The sequence below is a fragment of the Lissotriton vulgaris genome, unplaced genomic scaffold, assembly GCF_964263255.1.
Source record: "Lissotriton vulgaris unplaced genomic scaffold, aLisVul1.2 SCAFFOLD_827, whole genome shotgun sequence".
Classification (NCBI taxonomy): domain Eukaryota; kingdom Metazoa; phylum Chordata; class Amphibia; order Caudata; family Salamandridae; genus Lissotriton; species Lissotriton vulgaris.
Window position 1 is genome coordinate 122,030 of NW_028247218.1, and position 27,012 is coordinate 149,041.

Below are 27,012 nucleotides of genomic sequence, written 5' to 3' on the forward strand. Positions count from 1 at the left end.
TGATTGATGAAAATAATGAGGATTACATTTACCCAGTAGACTCTGACCCAGACACCCAGCCACAACCATGGGTGGACTCAGTGGACCCTTATAGCTCTACACCCATTCCAGATACACCTGCATACCTTGCTAAGCCTTCCCCTACAGAGGATACGGCTGCATTTAATGCACTAATAGATAGAGCAACCTCCATCACAATGTAGAGATGCATGCAGACCCCATTGAGGATTTCCTTTTTGACACTTTTGCTACATCAGAAAGGTCTGTAAAAACATTACCTATGTTGAAAGGGGTACTTAAACATGCAGGAGACATATTTAAGGAAACAACTAGGGCAAGGGTAATTAACCCTAGAATAGAGAGGAAATACAGGCCAGCACCATTAGATCCCACATATATTAAGGGGCAACTGCCTCTAGATGCATTGGTTGTATCCAATGCACGTAAACGTGCAAACTCTCAAACAGGAGAAGCTCCTCCTCCAGACAGTCGAAAATTCTTGAGGCTTCAGGCAAAAGGGTAGCTGCCCAAGCAGAAAACACACGGCGTATTGCAAATACGCAAGCCCTGCTAGCTAGGTACGACAGGGCACACTCTGACACCTTAGAGACACTCCTCCAGCATTTATCAGAACCTTACAAGGAACAGGCTGAGGAACTAGTACAGGAGGGAAAGTTAATAACTAATGCCTCCATTAAATGTGCCTTAGACGTTGCAGACACAGCTGCCAGGTCAATTAACACCAGTGTTATGCTCAGAAGACATGCGTGGCTTTGCATCTCAGGTTTCAAAAATGAAGTTCAGTCCACTATATTAAATCAGCCAGTAAATCCAGATTTCTTGTTTGGTCCAGCTGTCGAAAACATTCTAGATAAAATGAAGGACACAGACTGCTAAGTCGATGGGAGCCTTGCAGTCCCAACAACATAGGGGCCCCTTTCGTCGCTCCAATTACAGAGGAGCTGCAAGAGGTACCTTGTCACAGCACAGCTCAAACTACAAGGGGAACACGCAAACCACCTACAACAAAAACAATAATAGATGTGGTTACCGAGGCAATAGCAACAAGGGCAGAGGGGGAGGAGGTAATACCACCAGATCCTCTACCAACACCAAGCAGTGACTTCTTGTCGCTACCCCCAGACCATACAACAACGGTCGGGGGACGACTACAGCAGTTCCTACCTGCCTGGCAAAACATCACCACGGACAGGTAGGGAATACAAATTATCCAAAATGGCTATTGCCTAGAGCTCATCTCCACACCGCCCAACATACCACCTGTACACCCTTCCATGTCCACAGAACATCTCAACCTATTGCAGCAAGAGGTTATCAGTATGCTGCAAAAAGGAGCCATAGAACCAGTACCGCTACAACATCAGGGTACAGGGGTATACTCTCTATACTTCCTAATCCCCAAAAAAGACGTGTCTCTCAGACCAATATTGGACCTCAGGCCCCTAAATCAATACATTCTATCGGAGCATTTCCATATGCTCACTCTACAACGAGTCTTACCACTGCTGCAGCAAGGAGACTTCCTCGTAACTTTAGACCTCAAAGATGCATACTTCAATATACCGATACACCCGGCTCACAGGAAGTATCTCAGATTCACAATACAAGGTCAACACTACCAATTCAAAGTCCTTCCTTTTGGTGTGACAACAGCCCCACGGGTGTTCACAAAATGCCTAGTGACAGTAGCTGCACATCTAAGAAGACCGCATATTCATGTCTACCCGAACCTGGACGACTGGCTAATACAAGCAAAGTCAGCCCAGCAATGTGCCAGCCACATATCTCTCACCATTCATCTCCTACACAGTCTAGGCTTCTCGCTGAACTACCCAAAATCTCACCTACAGCCGTCCCATGTACAACAGTTCCTGGGAGCAACAGTAGATACTCTAGCAGCAAAAGCATACCCAAGCACAGCAAGGATCAACAGTATGCAACTGCTCATCCAAAAGTTCAAGCCACAACACTCGCGCTCTGCCCAGGTGTTTATGCAACTCATAGGCATGATGGCTTCGTGCATATTCATAGTCCCTCACGCACAACTACACATGCGTCGGCTACAACAGTGCCTAGCACAACAGTGGAACCAGGCTCAAGGACAATTGAAAGACCTAGTGTTGGTAACCAGTCGTGCATACAACTCTCTGCATTGGTGGAATCCACAAAACCTTTGCAAAGGTCGACTGTTCCAAGAGCCTGTACCACAGATAGTCATGACGGCGGACGCATCCCTGTTAGGATGGGGAGCCCATGTCCTTCAGTACACAGTGCAAGGCTTATGGACAACACAACAAAAGAAAATGCACATCAACTTACTAGAACTGATGGTAGTTTTTCTGGCACTGAAAGCATTCAAAATACATTTGTGCAACAAGACTGTGTTGATCCTGATGTACAACATGACCGCAATGTATTACATACAGAAGCAGGGAGGAACACATACTCCACAACTATCACCTAGCTCAAAGCATGTGGAAGTGGGCCATTCAAAGAAACATTTTTCTCATAGCGGAACACCTCCCAGGCAAGGACAATCAAATAGCGGATCTACTCAAGCAGACACAGCCAACATATGCACGAGTGGGAGATTCATCCCAAAGTGCTACGACCACAGTGGGGACAACCAGACATAGACCTGTTCGCCACAAAGGAAAACGCAAAATGCCAGTACTTTGCCGCCAGGTTCCCACATCCGCAGTCGCAGGGCAATGCGATATGGATGAACTGGTCAGGCAGATTTGCGTACGCTTTTCCCCCTGCACCACTAATACCGCTGGTGGCACACAAACTACGCCAGCATCCAATTACACTAATCCTGGTTCCTCCAACATGGGCGAGGCAACCGTGGTACACAACATTTCTAGAACTCTACGTGGTGCCTCATCAAAGACTGCATCTAACACCCGCTCTTCTAACGCAGAGCCATGGAGACATACAGCACCCAGATCCGCAACAGCTGAACCTTGCAATCTGCCTCCTGAAGTCCTAGAGTTTGGGTACCTAAACTTACCTCCAGACTGCATGAATATTATCAAAGAGGCAAGAAAACCTGCTACCAGAGCATGTTACGCTTCAAAGTGGAAGCGTTTTGTCATTTATTGTAATAATAATGACATAAACCCATTAGATGCTTCAACACAAAACATCATTTGCTATCTTTTGCACTTACATCGTTGCAATTTAGCTTATTCATCTACACGAATACACTTAGCTGCCATAGCAGCTTATCTTCAAAACAGACAGCATCTTTCGTTGTTTCGAGTGCCAGCAATTAAAGCATTCATGGAGGGACTCAAACGAATCATTCCTCCAAAACACCCACCTTCACCAGTCTGGAACCTAAACATTGTTTTTACCAGACTGATGGGACCACCATTTGAGCCGTTACATTCATGTGAATTACAAGTTCTAGCATGGAAGGTGGCTTTTCTGGTAGCGATTACTTCGCTCAGAAGAGTTAGCGAGCTGCAAGCCCTAACTATTCAAGAGCCTTTTATCCAAATACATGCAAATAGCGTGGTGCTTAGAACCAACCCTAAATTCATGCCAAAGGTGGTATCCCACTTTCATATCAATCAGACAATAGAACTGCCAGTGTTCTTTCCAAATCCACAGTCAGTACCTGAAAGAGCACTACATACACTAGATGTCAAAAGAGCGCTTCTTTACTACATTGACAGAACTAAGGATTTTAGGAAAACTAAACAATTGTTTATTGCCTTTTCACCACAACACAATGGCAACCCAATTTCAAAATCCGGGTTAGCCATATGGATCGTTAAGTGCATTCAAATATGTTATCAAAAAGCAAAACACACCTTAACAGTTCCCCCAAGAGCGCATTCTACACTCAAACTAGGGGCATCTATGGCTTTCCTAGGAAACATTCCTCTAGAGGAAATATGTAAAACAGCCACATGGTCTACCATACATACCTTCACAAAACACTATTGTGTAGATGTACATTCCAAACAGCAAGCTTCTGTAGGACAGGCTGTTCTAAAAACTCTTTTTCAAACTGCTGCAGCTGGCACAGGTAGCCACCGCTAAGGGAGAGACTGCTATACATTCTATGCACAGATATGAATTCAGCAGCCCACATGCCTCGAACAGAATATGCTACTTACCAGTATGCATCTGTTCTTGGCATGTAGGGCTGCTGACATTCATATCGCCCACCCTCCTCCCCGGTGCCTGTCGCAGCTGTAGCATTCATTCTTTCTTGCATGGACATCTCCTACTTTACTTTACTCCATCTCTGCCACAATGACGGAAAACAATCTGAGGATGGAGAGGATGCCCATGCGCAATGTAGTCCGAGGGAGGAGCCACCTATCTCGTGATACTTCGAAGACTCTTCCAGGACAATATGCAATCATCCGGACCCAACTCTAGGCGACGATCTATGCACAGATATGAATGTCAGCAGCCTTACATGCCAAAAACAGATGCATACTGGTAAGTAGCATATTCCTTACTTGTGGTACAAATGAGTGTACTTAGAGTCCAAGATCACTCCAAGATCTCTTCTCTTCAGTTGTGGGTAGTGCCGGTCACTGTAGCTAATGGCATCCGCATCAAAGATCAGGTGAGTTTTGAGCCTTCGAATGGTTTTGTCATGGAAACAGTTGCAACTCCTACTAAGACTACATCAAGGTCAGGCGGGGGCTGAGGTATATTTTGAAGACTATGGGAGATCTAGTAGAACCTTGTGTGTCACTGGTTGAAGAGGTGAATGTTTCTGAGATGGAAGGGTGGTGGGGACAAGAAGAGGAGTGCTTGGTGATTTGTGATGTCAGAGGCGGAGGAGAGGGCTGGTCGCAAAAGAGCAGAGACTCCTTTTAGCACTGGCCTTGAGATCATTCCAGAAAGTAGTCAAGGCTTTTATGTGTGGTGTGCTAGTTTCTTCTGTTATACTATTGCAAGACTTTTTCTCCTCTTAGTGTTTTGTTTTTAACTCTGAAAAAGATAAATCCCAAGATTAGAAAACAGATTGCCTGCTATTTTGCAAGTGCGCATCATATTTAGTATAAGCTTTCTGAATGTTAAGCTGATAAAAATATTTAATATTATTGTCATCCTAAAATATAAAAAGTGTAACACCCTCATTTAATTTGTTTTCAGCAATATGTTTAGAACTGTACAAGTGGGTGCCCCATCACAGACAAACTCTGCTTCCTCAAACGCAACACCTCCATTTGCAGGTATGTAAACAGGCACTGAGGTTTGTAAACAGGAATTCTAGCTCATTGACAATATTTGATTCCTTGTTCTTTGGGTGTACTTGAGTATCCTCTTAAGTGGTGTTATCCCATCATTTTGTTTAGACCAATATCTGTCAATATGTTGATTTCAAGGGCACTACTTTTTACTGGCCATTTGGCAAGCTTTTAGCATATATTTCATGCATGGAAACATTTGTAAACCATCATAAATGACATCCTGATGATATGTTCTGAAAATGAGAAATGTATGGCCAAGTTATCTACTTTGGTAAAGTTAAGTTACTTTGGTAAGTTTTTCCAAATGTAAAGATTTTGGGGTCGCAGATAGTGGAAATAACGGAATACCTCCTATGTTGTACTGCGTAACATATTTTTCATCTTGTGCCATTTTTAGGAGTGCAATCTTAATATCTGCTGAGGAGTACTAAACCTCTAGATGAGCAGGGTGTGGGGAGGGGATAAATGAACAAGTGAAAGTGGATTAAAACTAGCTCTACGATATGCTAAACAATTGTAATAATGCATTCATAGGCTAGGATTAAAAGAAATGCAACTATGCCAGAGGGGAATTCAATCTGTCACACTCTTCTCATCTAGAGGTTTGGTATTCTTCATTGTCTCCACTAAAACATCCCTGCGCTCCTTCCTCTTAGAAAGGAGCTGCACTACGACCAGGTTTATAGTGCAGGGAGATCCCCTTTGGTGAAGCATCCCACACTCGAGTAGGTGAGGGGAATCGCCCTAAGAAAGAGATACCCCAACATTTAATTATTGAACTAGACCCAGTGACATTCTATTGTGTTTTCTACATATATACACGCCCCATAGACACACACTTACAGTCCTACACTCATACAATCACACACACCTTTTTTTAAACACAAATTTGAGGAGCAACTGCAGTATTTTTGTTAAAGTGCATGCTTGAAGTAACTATAACTTGAGCCTTTGCCATGCACTGCTAATTACCTCACACATTACACCACTCATGACACATTCTGTGACATCATTGATAAAGTTACTATGACATTGATAACAAACCTCTGCAGGCCTAATGTGCGAGTTATAGTTACTTTAGGGCACAAATTATTGTTACTAGAGATAACTATAGATTATTAGCCATGGTATCAGTTTACCAAAATGTTCACCTAACTATTGCATATCTTTAACCCCTTTGGCGCTACGCACATTTCCGCGCTGTGTGGGCGATTTAAATAGTGGGTGGAATTCGGACACCCCCCGGCCGTCCTACGCACACGCCCACTGCGAATATATATATATTGTAGGAAGGTGGCTACCTGACTATGGTTACCCCAGATTTTTTGCCCTGTGTTTAGCTGGTTTTCGACTTAGTTGGCCTGGTTCCCTGCTAATCAGGGCCCCAGGCTATCTGCTCTCTCTGTAAAATGGATTCCATGTACCCTAGGTGCATAACTAGATTGGCTTGGGTCACCTTATCAGCCCCTGTACAGAGCACTATAGGTGCCCAGGGCATAGGTGCATCCAAGGCCTACCAGGGGCTGCAGCATATCTTTTGCCACCCCTGGCTGGCTATCTAAATTGACACAACTGGCTGATCACTCAGCTGGGGCAAGTGGGTGTAATCACCCCTTGCTTAGATATAGTATACCTATATCTAAACCTATATCTGGACACATATATAGCCTGTAAGCCACTCCTATGGAAGGCCTCATCAATCCTGGAGGCAGAGTGCGTGGTTTTATGTGAGATGGTGCTCTGGCATGAGCTGAGCCTGTCTGCAGCTGTCGGGAACAACTCCCTAAGCTGATCCGGGATAATGCCAAACCATATACTATTAAGTGCATTATAATCCTCGCGGTTATATGTTAACTTTGGTTTGGCTTTATCAAAACATGTCGTGTAAGGTGTCATACGAATTGGAATACTATCCCCTCGCCAGTTCTGGCGACGGGGATAGCATTCCACCCTTCTAGAGGGAGAAGACATGTTACTTTACTGAAACGCGGTTGATTTAAAATGAGCCTCAGATCCACAAAATGGATGCCCCTGCCACAGACACGGGTCTGACCTCCTGCTGCTGACCGAAACCCGGCAGAGGAGGCCTGGACAAAGAGTTTCCTGTCACAGGGCGGTGTCAAACCACCCCAGACAGGAGATAGTGGATTGGAGTAGGGAGGTTTCAATGAAACCAGACACTGCCTGGGGAGCACAAGGCTGCCCCTTGCAGGATCCGGCCAAACCGGTTCTGGGGCCTCCCAGCCCCTGTCCCAGCGCGGCCAGGATCAAAGGAAAGGGGTGTAACCACCCCCTTCCTGGGTCCCACCCATAGGAGGGGACCTAGCAGGATGTCCAACCCCCTAGATTCGAATAAGAGGGGGAGCAGTCCCAACGGACCTCAGATCATCCTGAAGAAACATAAGAAACGAAATCTGGACCCTTCGACTTTCTACACGACGTGAGAAGACTGAAGAATCTCCCTTGTGGTCAAGGAGTGACCACCCTGTGCAAACAGGCACCATCCAGCCCTCGACCCTTGCTTTGTTGCAGTTCCCGCCGGAACTCGAGCGACAGAGATCGACGAGATCAAGCTTGCCTGCCTTCTACCTGCCCGATCCACAGTCCCTGCAGAGCTGAGACCCGTGGAGGCGACCGGAAGCGTGGGGCACGCCATCTTGAAAAGGCCACGAGACGCTGACCGTGCAGCCCACGAGTGACCCTCGAAGCTGTACACCGGGGTTTGAGAAGCCCCAGCCCCGAGCTCCACTTGCACCAAAGCTCACCCCTCCACACTCGACGAGTGCTGCGTGGGGCCCTTCTGCTTGTGTGCGCTCGACGCATTGGCCCGGTCACTTGCCAGCTGGCTTGTGGCCCCTGTGCCGACGAAACTTGAAATACGACTTGCTTTTCTGGTTGCTCCAGATCTGCACCAGCTCCTGTGAAAAGGAGCACCCACTCTGACCCTCCTGGTTCGAGTGATAAGCAATCTCCCGGTTCCGCGTGGATTGCTTTTGCCAAGTGCTGTTTGCTACAATCTTCAAGCCGACGGTGCTGACGGCGAGAGCCTACGTGGGACAGATCGTGACCTGCTCCTGGACGTCGCAGATGCCCCAGAGCCCACGTGACAGCGGAGAGAAGCCTATCGACAACCGCCTGATTGCGCCCGACATTGCCTGGTTCCGTCCTGGTTCCACCCTGGTCACTGCTGAGTGACCCAGACTCTGTCCCCTCTGCTTTCAGGTACTTTTCTACTTCGATCCACCCTTGGATCGCACCGGACACTTCTGCTTCACAGCGCCTGCAGCTGCAACAGCTTCAAGCACCAAGAACCTGCGTGACAGAACCCGACGCCACTTCGACCCTGTGCACCCACGGCCTGTGGGTGAGGTAACTTTGCAACGCCGGTGTCTTTACACTGGTACACACCTCTAGGGTCTGTGTCTAAAGTTTTGTGTTCCTAGGTTCAGCGGAAGTATCTTTTTATTCACTTTAATTGACTTTTACGCACCATTGACAGTGCATTGGTGCGCGCTGCACTTTCCGTGCTGCACCCGTCTCCTGTGGGCTACTCCCGACTTCTTCATTGCTTGTCCTGACTGCTCCCAGCGAATCTCTAGGCCCTAGGCCTAACCATTGTTCGTAAAGTGTTACTTATACCACTTTTTTTTATATATGGTCTGAGTGGCCACCCGCCCTCATCCATAAACGTGCAACTTTATATGTGTAACAGTGCTTTTGATTTAACGCTTGTGCCCCTTTCCTCATAAAGAGTACTGGGGAGTAATTTAGAAATAAATACATATATTTTTATAATATATACTTGTGTGGTGTCCTTTCATTTGATTACAGGATTGTATGTGGTAAAACAGCTCGCTTAACACGACCTCTTAAGTTAAGCCTTTAAGGCTGCTTAGTCCATGCTACCACTAGGATAGCTTGTCTACAAGGTTGACTTACAACCTGACATCTTTGGGGTTTGTTTGGACTGATACCCAGTGGTTCCAGAATTGGAAACACTACATATCAGGCCAACTTCTCACATTGGTGTGCAGCGGTGCGGATTTGAGCTTGCTGTTTGTTTTACCATTGCAATCTTTATCAAATTGAAAGATCACATCAAGTACCTCTAGGTACATATAAATCAAAAGCTTAGCATATTAAGTTCTACTGAACTTAGTAGTTGTAGATTAAAGGGATTAGCACACCCTGACTACAACTCACTAGCAAGGTACAGTAGGAAACCACTTAGTGTAGGTAAGTGCATCACTTACACCTCACTAGCAGTCATGTCTGATACAGATAGAGCCTCAGGCTCTGCTCCTGTAATAGTTGATCCTATAGGGACAACATCCAGATATGACAACCTTAGCCACAAAGACCTGAGTGCCTTGTGCACAGCCAGGGGGCTAAAAAAGGGCAGAGGCCCTACCATTCCTTCCCTAGTAGCTCTCCTAGAAAAGGATGACCTAGATAAGGTGAGTCAGGCTCCCTTAGAAACAGGTGAAGGGATACACTCCCCTGAGAATGAGGATCTTCCTGAAGATGAAGTAGAAGAGGAAGAGGAAGGCTCTGATTTAGAAGAGCCTGAAGATCAGGATCAGAGGGGAAACCAGGTACAGGTTGCCAGGCTTAACCAGGCCAACCTGGACCTACATGAGAATGGAGAGGGCCAACACCACTCCAGATCTCATAACCAAATTCTCCCAGGTAACAGGAGGGTGAGATCTCAATCAAGGGACTCTCATCTTTCTAGTGCCTCAAGAGAATCTCAAAGAGGGATGACTCCCTCCCAGAGGAAAGAGCATAGGGCCAGAATGAGGGCTGTCCAACTCCAGATAGAGAGGGAGGAGGTAGCTCTGGCTCAAGCTAAACTTACCTTGGCTCAAGCTAAACTTACCTTGGCAAGGGAACAGAAATTAAGTGGCTTAGATGCCACTGGTGGCAGCAATATTCCTAAAGAGAAACCCAGGTCCTATGATAGTAGAAACCTGACAAAGATTGTGCCCCCCTACAAGGAAGGGGATGACATCCACAAATGGATGACTGCTCTTGAGAGAGCCTGCATGGTACAGCAGGTTCCTGAGGAACAGTGGGCAGCAATCTTATGGTACTCCTTTTCAGAGAAAGGGAGAGATAGGCTCCTCACTGTCAGACATGAGGATGCCAGCAATTACAAAGTCCTGAAGAGTGTTCTAATAGATGGGTTTGGCTTAACCACTGAACAGTACAGGTTAAAGTTCAGAGACACCCAGAAGACACAGACTCAGGACTGGACTGATTTTGTTGATTGTGCAACTAAGGCTCTGGAGGGTTGGCTAAATGGCAGCAAAGTACATGACTTCACAGGATTGTATAATTTGATTATGAGGGAGCAGATCCTAAGTAATTGTCAGAACCAGCTCTTACACCAGCACCTGGTGGACTCAGATTTGACCTCTCCCCAAGAATTGGGAAAGAGGGCAGATAAATGGGTCAGAACCAGGATTAGGCCTAAGAATCAGGACAGTAACCAGAAGAAGGAGTCTACCAAGCCTCAAGATAAGGGTGGGGATAAAAGTAAAGAAAACACTTCCCCAGGGCCCCAAAACTCCAAGAAGGGGGGTGGGTCCCAAGACACTTCATCAACTGACAAAAAGCCTTATTGTCATGCCTGTAAACAGGTTGGGCATTACAAGACAGACAGCTGTTGTCCCAAGAATGGCAATAAAGAAAACATACCTCCAAAGCCAGCTCCAACACCTCCTGTTACTGTCAGCAGTAATCCCCCAGGAAGTGGGAGCACACCCAGGAATCTGGGTGGGTTTACTTTTGGAGCCCAAGGGGACCCTGGCCTATCCAGGTCCCCATCCCCAAATGATCTTGTTTATGAGACTGGCATGGGGTTTGCCAACTTCTCAGTTTGCCCAAATACCTTGAGCAAATATAGACAAGAACCCATCATCAATGGTTTGAAAGTTGAAGCTTTTAGAGACACAGGGGCTAGCATCACCATGGTGGCTGACTGTATAGTCCCCTCTAAGCAACTTTTACCTGGTGCCACATACCAGGTAACAAACATTGATGGCATCCAAACAAATCATCCCATGGCAGTAGTAAGTCTCAGCTGGGGAGGTGTCATTGGCCCAAAGAGAGTGGCAGTGTCACCAAACTTGCCTGTAGACTGTCTACTTGGTAATGATTTGGAAATCTCAGCCTGGGCTGAGGTTGAACAGGAAATCCATTCAAGAATGGTAAATTCCAATGGAAAGGTTAGTGGGGCTGTACTGGCTATAGCCCCAATTCAAGATGTCCTTCCTGAAAAGGTTGGTAGGGCTGAGCAACTCTCTGCCCCATCTTTACCAGAAGCTCTTCCAAGACAGAATAGCAAAGCTGTTATGATAACAGCAGAAACCCAAACTGAGTCTCCTCCTGAAAAGGTTGGTGGGGCTGTGATGGCCACAGCCCAAACTCAAACAGATATGTGTGTTGTGAAGCCTGAAATGATGGATCACTCCACCCAAACTGAGAGCATGGAGGAGGAAGAGAAATCTCCCCCTCACCAGACAGTAGGACAGGATCAGCCTCCTCAGGGAACTGATCTTACCCCTGATGAAGGAACTGCCCCAGAGGTTGTTAGGCCTGGCCTGACAGAGCCTCTGATGGCAGTGGACCCTTCTCAGGTGGGATCCAGTCTGGAGCAGGTAACCTGCCCCTCTCTACCTTGCCTCAGTCAGCCCAGGGCTGCAGAGGACAAGAAGGACAGTGAGACCCAGAGGGCCCCCTGTCAAATAAAGCACCCCCATCAACAGATTAGGGGCACCAAAACTAGTAGGCCTAGTAAGGTGAAAACTTTAAAAACTCCTGAGGGAGCCCCCTTAAAAACAGTTAGGGACCTCCCACAGATGGATTCTGTTGGGCACAGCCAAACCTGGGACCCAAAGGGCCCAAACCTGAACTGTCCCTCCAGCAAGCCAAACAGAGGGACCCAGCCTCCAGCTTTAGGTAGCCAGAGGTTGACCCTGAGAGCTCAGTGCAACTCAGTTGAAGAAAGAAAGGCACACATGGTGGAAGATAATTGGAGGAAGTTGAGCCCAAAAATAGTGGAGCCTCACTTCAATACTCCATATCCAAACCAGCCTTTAACTTTGCATAAACACACCCAAGGTAGTGATTCCCTATGGTGGAGACCCTCTAATACCCCTAGGGTGAGGGACTGCTTAGTGGACCATGAGACAGGGGGTACCCATGCTAGTGCAGGTACTTCCTTATATGGCCACTCAGGCAATATAGGCTTACCTGGCCAAGGATAGCCTTATCTCCTTTCGTTTGGGGGGGGGTTATGTAGGAAGGTGGCTACCTGACTATGGTTACCCCAGATTTTTTGCCCTGTGTTTAGCTGGTTTTCGACTTAGTTGGCCTGGTTCCCTGCTAATCAGGGCCCCAGGCTATCTGCTCTCTCTGTAAAATGGATTCCATGTACCCTAGGTGCATAACTAGATTGGCTTGGGTCACCTTATCAGCCCCTGTACAGAGCACTATAGGTGCCCAGGGCATAGGTGCATCCAAGGCCTACCAGGGGCTGCAGCATATCTTTTGCCACCCCTGGCTGGCTATCTAAATTGACACAACTGGCTGATCACTCAGCTGGGGCAAGTGGGTGTAATCACCCCTTGCTTAGATATAGTATACCTATATCTAAACCTATATCTGGACACATATATAGCCTGTAAGCCACTCCTATGGAAGGCCTCATCAATCCTGGAGGCAGAGTGCGTGGTTTTATGTGAGATGGTGCTCTGGCATGAGCTGAGCCTGTCTGCAGCTGTCGGGAACAACTCCCTAAGCTGATCCGGGATAATGCCAAACCATATACTATTAAGTGCATTATAATCCTCGCGGTTATATGTTAACTTTGGTTTGGCTTTATCAAAACATGTCGTGTAAGGTGTCATACGAATTGGAATACTATCCCCTCGCCAGTTCTGGCGACGGGGATAGCATTCCACCCTTCTAGAGGGAGAAGACATGTTACTTTACTGAAACGCGGTTGATTTAAAATGAGCCTCAGATCCACAAAATGGATGCCCCTGCCACAGACACGGGTCTGACCTCCTGCTGCTGACCGAAACCCGGCAGAGGAGGCCTGGACAAAGAGTTTCCTGTCACAGGGCGGTGTCAAACCACCCCAGACAGGAGATAGTGGATTGGAGTAGGGAGGTTTCAATGAAACCAGACACTGCCTGGGGAGCACAAGGCTGCCCCTTGCAGGATCCGGCCAAACCGGTTCTGGGGCCTCCCAGCCCCTGTCCCAGCGCGGCCAGGATCAAAGGAAAGGGGTGTAACCACCCCCTTCCTGGGTCCCACCCATAGGAGGGGACCTAGCAGGATGTCCAACCCCCTAGATTCGAATAAGAGGGGGAGCAGTCCCAACGGACCTCAGATCATCCTGAAGAAACATAAGAAACGAAATCTGGACCCTTCGACTTTCTACACGACGTGAGAAGACTGAAGAATCTCCCTTGTGGTCAAGGAGTGACCACCCTGTGCAAACAGGCACCATCCAGCCCTCGACCCTTGCTTTGTTGCAGTTCCCGCCGGAACTCGAGCGACAGAGATCGACGAGATCAAGCTTGCCTGCCTTCTACCTGCCCGATCCACAGTCCCTGCAGAGCTGAGACCCGTGGAGGCGACCGGAAGCGTGGGGCACGCCATCTTGAAAAGGCCACGAGACGCTGACCGTGCAGCCCACGAGTGACCCTCGAAGCTGTACACCGGGGTTTGAGAAGCCCCAGCCCCGAGCTCCACTTGCACCAAAGCTCACCCCTCCACACTCGACGAGTGCTGCGTGGGGCCCTTCTGCTTGTGTGCGCTCGACGCGTTGGCCCGGTCACTTGCCAGCTGGCTTGTGGCCCCTGTGCCGACGAAACTTGAAATACGACTTGCTTTTCTGGTTGCTCCAGATCTGCACCAGCTCCTGTGAAAAGGAGCACCCACTCTGACCCTCCTGGTTCGAGTGATAAGCAATCTCCCGGTTCCGCGTGGATTGCTTTTGCCAAGTGCTGTTTGCTACAATCTTCAAGCCGACGGTGCTGACGGCGAGAGCCTACGTGGGACAGATCGTGACCTGCTCCTGGACGTCGCAGATGCCCCAGAGCCCACGTGACAGCGGAGAGAAGCCTATCGACAACCGCCTGATTGCGCCCGACATTGCCTGGTTCCGTCCTGGTTCCACCCTGGTCACTGCTGAGTGACCCAGACTCTGTCCCCTCTGCTTTCAGGTACTTTTCTACTTCGATCCACCCTTGGATCGCACCGGACACTTCTGCTTCACAGCGCCTGCAGCTGCAACAGCTTCAAGCACCAAGAACCTGCGTGACAGAACCCGACGCCACTTCGACCCTGTGCACCCACGGCCTGTGGGTGAGGTAACTTTGCAACGCCGGTGTCTTTACACTGGTACACACCTCTAGGGTCTGTGTCTAAAGTTTTGTGTTCCTAGGTTCAGCGGAAGTATCTTTTTATTCACTTTAATTGACTTTTACGCACCATTGACAGTGCATTGGTGCGCGCTGCACTTTCCGTGCTGCACCCGTCTCCTGTGGGCTACTCCCGACTTCTTCATTGCTTGTCCTGACTGCTCCCAGCGAATCTCTAGGCCCTAGGCCTAACCATTGTTCGTAAAGTGTTACTTATACCACTTTTTTTATATATGGTCTGAGTGGCCACCCGCCCTCATCCATAAACGTGCAACTTTATATGTGTAACAGTGCTTTTGATTTAACGCTTGTGCCCCTTTCCTCATAAAGAGTACTGGGGAGTAATTTAGAAATAAATACATATATTTTTATAATATATACTTGTGTGGTGTCCTTTCATTTGATTACAGGATTGTATGTGGTAAAACAGCTCGCTTAACACGACCTCTTAAGTTAAGCCTTTAAGGCTGCTTAGTCCATGCTACCACTAGGATAGCTTGTCTACAAGGTTGACTTACAACCTGACATCTTTGGGGTTTGTTTGGACTGATACCCAGTGGTTCCAGAATTGGAAACACTACATATCAGGCCAACTTCTCACATATATATATATATATATATACACACACACCAATAGTTCCCAAAACTTGCTCTGTGATTGTGCTCAAGATAGGGACACGGACTCCAATTAGGTGCGTGTTTTCTTTATTTTTCTTTAAAACGGACGCTTCGTCATGGTGGCATGACATGTTTCGCCCAGCAGATGGGTTTGTTCACATGTCGAGACTGACTACTCCCAGAGTTTTTAAAAACATTTCATCCTCTCTACCACTCATTGCGTCACCTGATTGGGTGAACATAAAAGAAATACTTCCAATGTGTAATACATTAAATTTCAAACTGGATAGGTTTATTTTCTAAGTAGAAGAACACCATTAATATACTATTAGTATTTTTCAAATTATTCGGACAAATCCCTGAATAAAATAAGTACATGTATTTACATATAAAGGTGCATGGTGTCACAAAATGATTATGAAATAATGAAAAAGTATATATATATGTGTGTGTTTCTCCAAACGCTTTGTTACACTTTACGTTTGGAGAAATGTATTGGCAAACTCACAGACGTCTGTGGCGGCACCCACCCAGCAAGTGTGCTGCGAGCTCCTGGTGAAACCTTGGAAAAATCTCTCCCCAAAAAATAAATATATATATATGTGTGTGTGTGTGTGTATATATGTGTGTGTGGTATATATATATATTACCTACTGGCGGTCGCCAGTAGGTAGTTATAGTTAGGATCTACTTTCCATAGGAAATCCGCAACATTCTATTGGGAATAACTTTGGCGCCGGTGGACGAATCTTCGCGAATTTCTCAAAGAAGATGGCCCACTCCGCTTCGCTCCTTCCCTGGAAATGTTGGGGGGATTCGTCAAGCGGGGGCCGAGATAGAAGGGGGTCCCAAAACGTGTTTTGCCCATGCTAATTTCCATAGGGCGGTTGGACTCACTTTTAGCCCGAACGGCTGAATAGATTTCCAACAAACTTGGCAAAATTGTAGGGACTGGTAGCCCGATGTGCCTTTGCTATGTTTCAAGATATGTGCTCCAGTGGATTTTGAGTAATTTAGGTTAAAAAAAATATATATATCTATAAGTGCGCCCCGGTACGCGCACCGGGGGGGGCTTCAGCGCGCTACGCGAGTTCGCGCGCGTAAAGCTGATCGGCTCTCGGGTGTCTGTAAACATTCCAAACAGTCCGGAGCGGCCGCCATCTTGTATCTCGGTAGGATCGAGACACAAGAGGGGCCAAAAACATAGGGGGAAAAGACCATAAGGGGGCAGAGTAGACCCCCCCTGACCCCCTAGGTTTGATGTGGGGGCCATAAAAGGGCCCCGCGGGGCCCAAAAAAAAAATTGAATTACATTTTTTATTCGATTTGTGCGGGGGTGTGCCTGGTACGCGCACCGGGGAGCGTACTAAGTGGAAAACCCAGACACACCACACACACACACACATTATTTTTTTTATTTTTATTGGGGGGGTGCGTGCCCCGGTACACGTACCGGTACACGTACCGGTACGCGTACCCTGGAGAAAAAAAGAAAGACAGTTTTTTAAAAATATAGCATTTTTATATAAATTGGAGGAAGTTCTGGAAAGAACTGTTTTTTTTTATTCTTTTTGTTTTATATTTTTTATATTGTTTTTTGAACATTTTTTATTTTTTTAGCTTTTCTGAATAATTTTATATTTTTTTTGTAGTTTTTCTGGGGTGAAACAAAACACAGGAAATTGCAAACCGCTCAACTGGAGCAACAAAAAAATAGAAAAAAATTAAAGTTGCTTGCTGCAGTGATGGTTGTCTGCAGCTCGATTGAGTAAAGTGATGCTTTGCTCACCATATGAAATTGTTTTGTTGCATAATATGCAAAGAAATTAAAATTTTGAAAACCTGGTTTGTACATTAGGGACCATCTCCCTAGCCTCTGCACCCGATGGAGTGGGTTGATTGGAGGTGCTTGAAGAAGGATGGGGAGGGTTCTTGGTCAGTTCCCTCTCCTCTGCTGCGGAAAAATTGTTCAGGTGCTTCCTCTGCATATGTCTAATCATAGTGTGGTTCCCAAAAGATTACTTCTTGTTTGGGTTCTCTCTTGACAGTTGTTCGCGACAGATGAGGCAAGTCACCTTAGCTGCATTCACTTTTTTTGCACCCCTTGGCATCTTGTAAAACTCCCAAATAAAATGTTCCTTGGGTCTGTATGGGTGATTGTCCTCAGGCAGAAATTGCATCTCCTCCTGCTCCTCTTCGTCCTCCTCTTCTTGACCACCAATGTGGTCTTGTGGTGGTCCTTGTGGTGGTGGTGGAGGTGGTGGTGGTGCAGATGCACCTGCAGCTGCTTCTAGTGAAGCCATTTCTCACAGAATGAATGCAGGTCTTCTTCACTCAAACAACAAAGTGAAAATGAGGAAAAAAGGTGGGGTCTTTCATCATTTGGAAAACAAAACTGTTGTGAACCAATCAAAGGTGTTATTTTCAGGTCTCATGACTTGGGCTTTCTCATCATTTGGAAACTAAAAGTGTTCTGAACCAATCAAAAGTGTTATTTTCTGATAGATACATCTGCCGTGTGGATTCCTCACCTTGTGAATATCCCCCTTGCGTCAGCAACGTTCGGAAATTTTCTTCGTAGCACGCCGACGTGGGCGACGTCACAGGAGCACGGCATCGCGCGCGACTCCGTCTGACGTCACCGACCCCATATCAGGCCCACGCCGGCGTGATGACGTCAGTTCCCTTTTTTCCGCGTCTCCGACGCTAACGGTTTTCGGGATCTTCAGCGATACCTAGTATCTTTCTGTTAAATAATTGTCACTGTTTCTCTCTTACGACTTGGTTCTTCTCCGGAGATGTCGTCGAGGAAAACAGGCTTTAAGCCATGTAGGTCTTGTGCCCGCATGATGTCTATCACTGACCCACATAAGGATTGTTTGTGGTGTCTTGGTTCGAGTCACGACGTCAAGAACTGCGATTCCTGTTTTAAGATGAATCCAAAGGCGCTTCGAGAGCGTGAAGCTAAATTGCTTTTGGCGAAAGTGAAACAGGATTCTGGACGACATTCGAGATCGACGTCACGAAGATCGAAGTCGAAGCAAAGGTCTCGGTCGAAGTCGGGATCGGCGTCGAGATCCAGAGCGGGTTCGAGGTCTGGAGAGGAGTCGAGATCTAAAGCGAAGTCAAAGTCAAGAGAAAGATCTAGGTCTAGATCTAAGTCGGCTTCCGGTCATGCTTCGAGCTCCTCGAGGAGAAAGCATAAGAGGAGGAAGCACAGTTCGAAACATCATTCGGAGAAGGAATACTCTGACTCGAAGAGAAGGTCTCACAAACATCGTAAAGACTTTGTCTCTCCTTCGCCTGCTTTGTCAAGAGAAGGTTCTCCGGCTCCGGAGCCGGAGCCGGACCCGGAGCCGATATCCTCGGAGCATGAAGAGGAAGAAGAGGTGACTCCTCAAGAACCGGCTTCAGCGGAAACTCCTGTGAACCCAGAAGGTCAGGGTGAGGATGTGTCGGGGCGGCCTCCATTGCAACATCCGGTAGGTCCGTACCCTTCCTTTCCTGGTCCTGGACAGGATCCCTCGCATTTTCTCAATGCGATGTTTGGAGTATATTCTAGGGCAATGTACCCCACTGGAGCGCCTGTTGGTCCCATGGGTCCATTATCGTACAATCTGGGTATTCCTTAGTCGTACGCCCCAGCTCCATTTATGCCTTTCATGCCGGCGCCTCTTTCACCATGGCTCGGTACGGCTCCACCGAGGTCTTCGACTCCGCATGCGGCTTCGCCGACTCCGGATCGACCTCGCAGTCGAGATCGAGGTACCACACCTGTTCATGGCTCTCGTCCTGCTGCTCCGGCTCCTCGATCGACGTCGGAACCGGCTCCGTCGGAGTCGTTACCGGATCCGTCGACTTCGATTCGTTTGGAGTGGTCGAGGCGAAGAGCTCAGCGTCTTCTCGAACAAAAAGATGATGAAAGTTCTGATGTGGAAGAAGGCGAGCTTCCTGATCATGATGATGATTTTGATGAGCTTCGGGATGCTAGTGGTCTGGAACTCTCTCCCGAGTGGGGTCTGCCTTCGACTTCTGATGCTCCATCAAGGGACGTGGCACCCTATCACGTGGTTATTAGGAAGGCTGCTGACCTTCTTAGCTTAAAGCTGCCCACAGTGTAGTACAAGCCCAACATCCTCACTGAAGTCTTGCATTCTCCTTCTTCGATTGTGGAGCCTACACTGCCATTTACTGATGCCTTGACGGATCCAATTAAGGAGATTTGGAAGAGGCCGTTGTCTGCTCCTGCAGTTTAAAGGGTTATGCAAGGCGCTATAGGGTGGCTCCTGATGACCCTGCATTTTTTTCTACGCATCCATTTCCGGAAAGTCTTGTGGTTCAGGCGGCTTGCTCTAATAGGGCTGCAGGCTCTTTCCCTCAAGTGCCAGCTGACAAAGAGTCTAAGAAATTAGATCAGTCTGCGAAGAAGACTTTCTCTTCTGGGAGCATGGCTCTTAAGTCATCAAATGCTACTTGCCTTTTAGGTAGATATGTGCATGCGCTAATGGACTCAATGAAGCAATTGTCATCAAAACTTCCTGAGGAGGATAAGAAGAACTTTAGTGAAGTGGTCTCTGACACTCAGGCTGCGGCCCGCATGGTCATTCAAAGCGGCATGGACACTGTGGATTCTGTTGCTAGAATTATGGGCTCATCCATTGCGACCAGGAGAGCCGCATGGTTAAAGTCTTCTGATTTCTCAGCGGATGTGCAGTCTACATTGCTGGACTTACCCTTTGAAGGAACTGGCCTTTTTGGTAAGAAGGCTGATGTGGCCTTGGAGAGGTTTAAGGACAGCCGTGCCACTGCAAGATCTTTGGGTCTGCAGATGAGAGGGTCGACGACTAGAAAATTCAAGGGATTTGGTAAATCTTCTTTTCGTCCCTTCAAGCAGGGCCAACAACAACAACAGCAGCAGCAGCAGAACCCTCTATATAGGTCCTATAGAGGTAGACAGAGGGGTCTTGGACGTGGACGTCAAGTCTCCTCTTCCTCCACTTCCTCCAATAATGCCCAACCCCCACCCGCATCAGCAAAGCAGCCCTAGATCCTCCATTCTGGATCATGTGGGGCCAGTAGGGGGTCGGCTTACTCACTTTCTACGAGATTGGGAATCGGTTACATCAGATCTTTGGGTTCTCAATCTCGTAGAGAATGGGTATGCACTTCCTTTTCAGGAGTTCCCTCCCAATTACCCTCCTTGCCAAGGTTATTGTTCGGAGGACCACCTGCTTCTCCTGCAGGAGGAAGTCCTGGCACTGTTTCGAAAGGGTGCAATAGAGGTGGTTCCAGAGCAGGAGAGGGGTCAAGGGTGCTACTCCCGGTATTTCTTGATTCCCAAGAAGGATGGCCGGCTTCGGCCGATCCTGGATCTCAGGATTTTGAACCTCTATCTCAAACAGGAGAAGTTCAAAATGCTCACCCTTGCTCAGGTTCTTCTGGCGCTGATGGAAGAAGACTGGATGGTGTCGATCGACTTGCAGGATGCGTATTTTCACATCCCAATCCTGAAGTCGCACAGGAAGTATCTCCGTTTTATGGTGGGATCGCAGCACTACCAGTTTGCGGTCCTCCCGTTTGGACTTACTACTGCGCCTCGAGTTTTCACCAAGGTGATGGCAGTGGTGGCTGCACATCTCAGAAGGTCAGGGATACCTGTATTCCCTTATCTAGACGACTGGCTGATCAAAGCAGAGTCGCCGGAGATGGTGCTCCATCATCTGCAGGAGACAACTCAGTTGTTACACAGGTTGGGTTTTTCGATAAACGTACCCAAATCTCACCTGGTGCCCTCCCAGCGCAACCTGTTCATAGGTGCGGTACTGGACACTTCTGTATGTCGTGCATTCCCTCCACCTCAAAGGATTCACGACATTCAGGAAATGATTCCTTTATTCTTCAATGGAGCGGTTGTTCCAGTCCTGAAGGTCCTTCGCCTGCTCGGTCTGATGGCTTCTTGCATTCTGTTGGTCAGTCATGCACGCTGGCACATGAGGGCGCTCCAGTGGTGCCTCCGCAGGCAGTGGTATCAGCACAACGGAGATCTCAGGGAGTCAGTGAAGATCTCCAGGGAAGCTGCAGCGGATCTGTCTTGGTGGGGCGTGGAAGGCAATCTGTCGCAAGGAAAGCCTTTTCAACTGCCTCCATCAGTGGCCACAGTGATAACGGATGCATCCACTCTTGGGTGGGGTGCTCATCTGGGAGACCTGGAGGTCAAAGGTCTTTGGTCTCCGGAAGAAAGGTTGTTTCACATCAACCTTCTGGAATTGAGGGCGATACGTTTGGCGCTCAAGGCCTTCCTCCCTCCCCTTCGCGGTCGTTCGGTTCAGGTCCTAACGGACAACACGACTGCGATGTGGTACATCAACAAGCAGGGAGGAGTAGGGTCGCAGTGTCTCTGCAGAGAGGCTCTGCGTCTCTGGTCCTGGGTTCAGGACCATCAGATTTGTCTGGTGGCAAATCATCTGGCCGGAGTACTGAACGTGCGTGCAGACAGTCTCAGTCGGCAGTTCTCTGCCGACCACGAGTGGAGGCTTCACCCGGAGGTTGTTCACGACATCTTTCAGATGTGGGGGACTCCTCGGTGGATCTATTTGCCACTCGCGAGAATGCTCACTGCCTTTCATTCTGCAGTCTCCAGTATCCGATGCAAGGAGCATTGGGGGACGCGTTTCAGTTGGGTTGGGGAGATCAACTCCTTTACGCGTTTCCTCCCATACCTTTGATTCCTCTGGTTCTGAGGAAGATTCGTCAAGACCGGGCCCAAGTCATATTGGTTGCTCCGGATTGGCCAAGAAGGGTGTGGTATTCGGACCTACTCCGCCTCTCCTCTCACCCGTCGCTCCGTCTCCCTCACAGGGCAGACCTCCTCTCTCAGATGGAGGGGCAGGTTCTACACCCCCACCTCCAGACATTACACCTTCATGCCTGGAGATTGAACAGGGCAACTTGAGTTCTTTTTCTCTCCCTCACGAGGTGGTGGATGTCATTCTCTCTGCCAGGCGTGACACCACTAAGTCCATTTACTCCTATAGGTGGTCAAAATTTGTTTCTTGGTGTAGGGAGAGGGATATTGACCCTTTGAAGGCTCATTTGTCTAATATTTTACAATTTGCCCTTTATCTGGCACAGCAAGGTTTGGCTGTGGCCACGGGCAAGGGTTATCTTTCGGCCTTATCGGCGTTTCTTTGTTTGCCGGATCAGCCTTCTCTCTTTAAATCTCCGGTGGTTTTGAGATTCTTGAGGGGTCTCATGAATATGTTTCCTCCTACTCCTTTTATTGTTCCTCATTGGGATTTGAATCTTGTGCTGACCTTTTTAATGGGTTCTCCCTTCGAACCCCTGCACAAGTGTCCATTGAGGCTTCTCTCTTTTAAAACTATCTTCCTCGTTGCAATCACCTCTGCAAGGAGGGTAAGTGAGCTTCAAGCTCTAAGTTCCAAACCCCCATTCCTGACCATTCATGCTGAAAGGATGGTTCTTAGGACCAGGGCTGCTTTTCTGCCTAAGGTGGTGACTCCTTTCCATCTTGGGCAGTCCATTACCCTTCCTACCTTCTATCCTCCCCCTCACCCGTCTAAGGAGGAAGAGAGGCTGCATCGCCTGGACCCTAAGAGGGCGGTGTCTTTCTATCTGGACAGGACTAAGGACTTCCGGATGGACGACCAGCTGTTTGTTGGCTTTGCTGGCTGCAAGAAGGGCAGAGCGGTGCACAAGCGCACTCTTTCCAGGTGGATAATCCTGTGCATCAAGATCTGCTACTCCCTTGCGGGTAAGGACCCTCCTGAGGGTATTAGAGCTCATTCAACTAGAGCAAAGTCTGCAACATCTGCTTTGTCTAGGGGTGTACCTGTTGAGGATATTTGCAGGGCCGCGACTTGGCCCTCCCTCCACACTTTCGCGAAGCATTACTGCTCGGATACCGAGGTGAGGAGGGATGGCCACTTCGCGCGCTCTGTCCTCCAAGACTTCCTGGTGTAGCAGAGTGGACACCCTCCTCCGGGAGTGGGGACTGCTGTGGGAATCTATTCACAAGGTGAGGAATCCACACGGCAGATGTATCTATCAGAAGAACAAGTTACTTACCTTCGGTAACGCTTTTTCTGGTAGATACTATATCTGCCTGTGGATTCCTCACTGACCCACCCGCCTCCCTGTTGTCCACTCTGCTATACCTGGTCTTTCTGTATATATGGTTTATACTATTGTTTTGATTTAGTTCTATATGTACTGTGTACATTGTATATTTGCATGTTTGCTATCGTTGGTCCGTCCGTGTGCCTCGAAGGCACGGAAAAAAGGGCGGAACTGACGTCATCACGCCGGCGTGGGCCTGATATGGGGTCGGTGACGTCAGACGGAGGCGCGCGCGATGCCGTGCTCCTGTGACGTCGCCCACGTCGGCGTGCTACGAAGAAAATTTCCGAACGTTGCTGACGCAAGGGGGATATTCACAAGGTGAGGAATCCACAGGCAGATATAGTATCTACCAGAAAAAGCGTTACCGAAGGTAAGTAACTTGTTCTTCAGGTCACATGACCCGACGCGCTTACGCTACGCGCCCCGGTGCGTGCCCGGGGGCGTGCCCATAGTCGCGCCCCGGGGCACGCCCGGCGGCGCTTACGTTGCGCGATCGTATGCGCTCTGGTGCTTCCGGGTGCGTTTACGCAGTGCGTCATATGACGCATCAAGCGGCTACGCGATACGTCACGATGTTGTTTTCGTTCGCGGGAATAGCGCTAACGGGACGCTCACCAGTACGCGCCCCGGGACGCGCCGAAGCACTGCGCTTACCGGTGAGCGCATCGGTATGCGCCCCGGGAGAAATCCGGGGCAAAAAATAAAAAAGAACAAAAAAAAAACTATTACATAATTATACAATGTAAATTTTTTTATAAAAAATATTACATTTCATACCTATAGAGATTTGCTATTAAAAAACCTTTGAAATTCACCGAAAAAAAACATAGGTTTCTCACCAGTTATAGTTAGGAATTAGCATTTAAAAAACCTATTAAATTCACTGAAAAAACCATAGGTTTCACTCCAGTTATAGTTAGCTGGAAGTTTTACTCACATAAAACCATTGAAATTCCCACGTTATAGTTAGTTGGACTCACTATAACTTGCGCGTGCAATGCACTGCTGATGACGTCACATATTACATCACTCATGACATGGTCAGTGACATCACTCAGTGACATCACTCATGACATCACTGATGACACCATCCTTGTGACAGAGTGACAGACCTCCTTTCACTGTAATGTAACCCATGAAACACATATTCAAAAATAGAAATTAAAATTTTCAAAAAAATGGAGATACCCATACCAGTTACAACAACCAATTCAATAATTCCACCATCTATATACACATCCACTCATTCACCAACAGTTCTATATAGTCACTCATATATATACTCACTCATCATATGTAGTGATACACCTATACATCCTGTTACACACCGACAGTCATCCAAAAGTTACTCTCACACATACTCACACATGCAAGTAAACTATTGAACATCCATTTATTTGCATATACAGCTTTACACACACTACCACCTTACTTCTAAGGAAACTTACACATACTTACTCTCTTAAACAATCACTTATAGAAACACATACTTATTTAAACAGGAACTCTTACAATCTCTTACTCTCACATATACTCACTTATATACATCAATATTCACATATACTAGATTAAAACATATGTAGTTACTGATAAAGACACTAGTGAGACAGTCATTCACTCACTAAGACACATATACACACTCATCCACCCATACAGTCCTGCACATATGCGGTCTTCAAAACACATACAAAGAGAGAGTTAGTCATTCATGCATCTATGTGATAAGTAATACCCCCACCAAACCATACAAACACTCATACTGATACTAAAAAAAAATCTAATAACCCATATACCTACACATGTAGCTACTCACCAACCCATGCAGCCACTTATACACAAAGTGAAACACTAATACATATATTTAAATATTTAAACATTACTCACTAATATATGTATTCACTAGGATACACTTAATAAGCCAGTTAACCAATCATTTTTTTTTAAAACATCCATTTACACACTTATTTAAACATTTATTCTTCCATCAACTTTTACATACACATATATAAAACCTATTTATTTTTCAGAAAGACACACATTCACTGGATGGTGTCATCAGTGATGTCATGAGTGATGTCACTGACCATGTCATGAGTGATGTAATATGTGACGTCATCAGCAGTGCATTGCAAGCGCAACTTATAGTGAGTCCAACTAACTATAACGTGGGAATTTCAATGGTTTTATATGAGTAAAACTTCCAGCTAACTATAACTGGTGTGAAACCTATGGTTTTTTCAGTGAATTTAGTAGGTTTTGAAGGCAGGGGGGCCTCACAACCCCCCCGGCAGTATTTATTAAAATATGAAACCAAATTTAAAACTTTAAATTAAAACGTTTCATGTATCATGTACAAATTCAACTTCCATTACATTTGATGAAGACAGATATTCAGGCTAACCTTAACAAATCTCTAATACAAAGATTTCCTAACCGAGTCTAACATCATGACATAATGCATTGCATACGAATTTTTACATCCTAACGTTAGGGGCCAACGGCAAGGTCTTAACGGGTGTCAGGTCCCTATCACCAAATTCCCGCCCTCACGTGTGAGTGGCGCATGCGCAGAGGACTTTATCCTCGTAGCCAACTGTAACTTCCCTTGTCGTGGGGGCCCCCTTTCACTCGACGCCATCTTAAGGTCGTCCGAGTTCCCGTGCGGGGTATCCGTAAGAAGGACAGCGTTGACCTCCCCCCCTTTCCCTGCACTCTCTTCCGCCGGAGCGGATATCCGGCCCCCGGGAAATTCTGGGGAGGGGCATATAGCCGTCTCCCCCTGGGAGGGGCCTTTGGCCGTCTCCCCCTGGGAGGGGCCTATGGCCGTCTCCCCCTGGGCGACCCATCTGTAATGGGTGCCGCCCCCCGTGGGAGGGGCCAATGGTCGCCTCCCCCCGGGTGCTCCCATCCATAATGGGTGGCGCCCCCACTAGGGACCTTGAAATCACTGCTCACCTATCATGACCTTACCGCCCGACCGAAGACTAAATAAATACGACAGTTAGTTACCTACTAGGGAGAAAAACCTATGCTTACCCTTAAAGTACAGCTCAATATATCCAATGACTTTAACATTGCTACAAAGGAAAAAAGGTCCTATAGCACAGAACGTTCTTTATTGCATACATTCATTAAACATTTCTACAAAGGAAAAAAGGCCTATAAGCAAGTTTTCAGTTACATGCATACTTTTGGCATTGACTTACGCTGAAGGCAACGATTCCCACAGACCTGTTTTATTACAATCCAATTGCAACTTAGAACTTTATTTACTCCCAAATTTTTGCAACAGGGGCTGGTGGGTGTGTCAAAAACTGCAGCTTGTTCCCTTGAGGGCTCACGAGCGACGAGTGGTGCAGCCTTCAGAGCGCAGGGACAAGAGGACGCTTCCTTGGATTCCCGCACCTTTTATCGAGCAGCGGGAGGGCGGGCCGCGACCCCATCCCGCCCATAGGTGCACGGACTTCCGGGCGGGTGTTTAGGACAACCCTTTTAGGCGGCGGGGGCGTGCTCCGACCACGCCGCTATGGGCATACCGGCCGGGACACGGCCCCCGCCCGCAACAGTTTCCC

The 27,012-nt window shown here is 47.6% G+C and overlaps 1 protein-coding gene across 1 annotated transcript in view; it reads left to right on the top strand.

Annotated features, from left to right (window-relative positions):
- LOC147665215 (arf-GAP domain and FG repeat-containing protein 1-like) overlaps positions 1-27,012 on the top strand; it is a gene marked incomplete at its 5' end in the record, with an annotated part of 303,816 nt that overhangs the window by 115,824 nt on the left and 160,980 nt on the right. Inside the window, one exon of the mRNA XM_086949669.1 lies at positions 5,149-5,228. Within this exon, the coding sequence (XP_086805795.1) occupies positions 5,149-5,228 (80 nt within the window). The remainder of the gene's footprint in view (positions 1-5,148; positions 5,229-27,012) is intronic.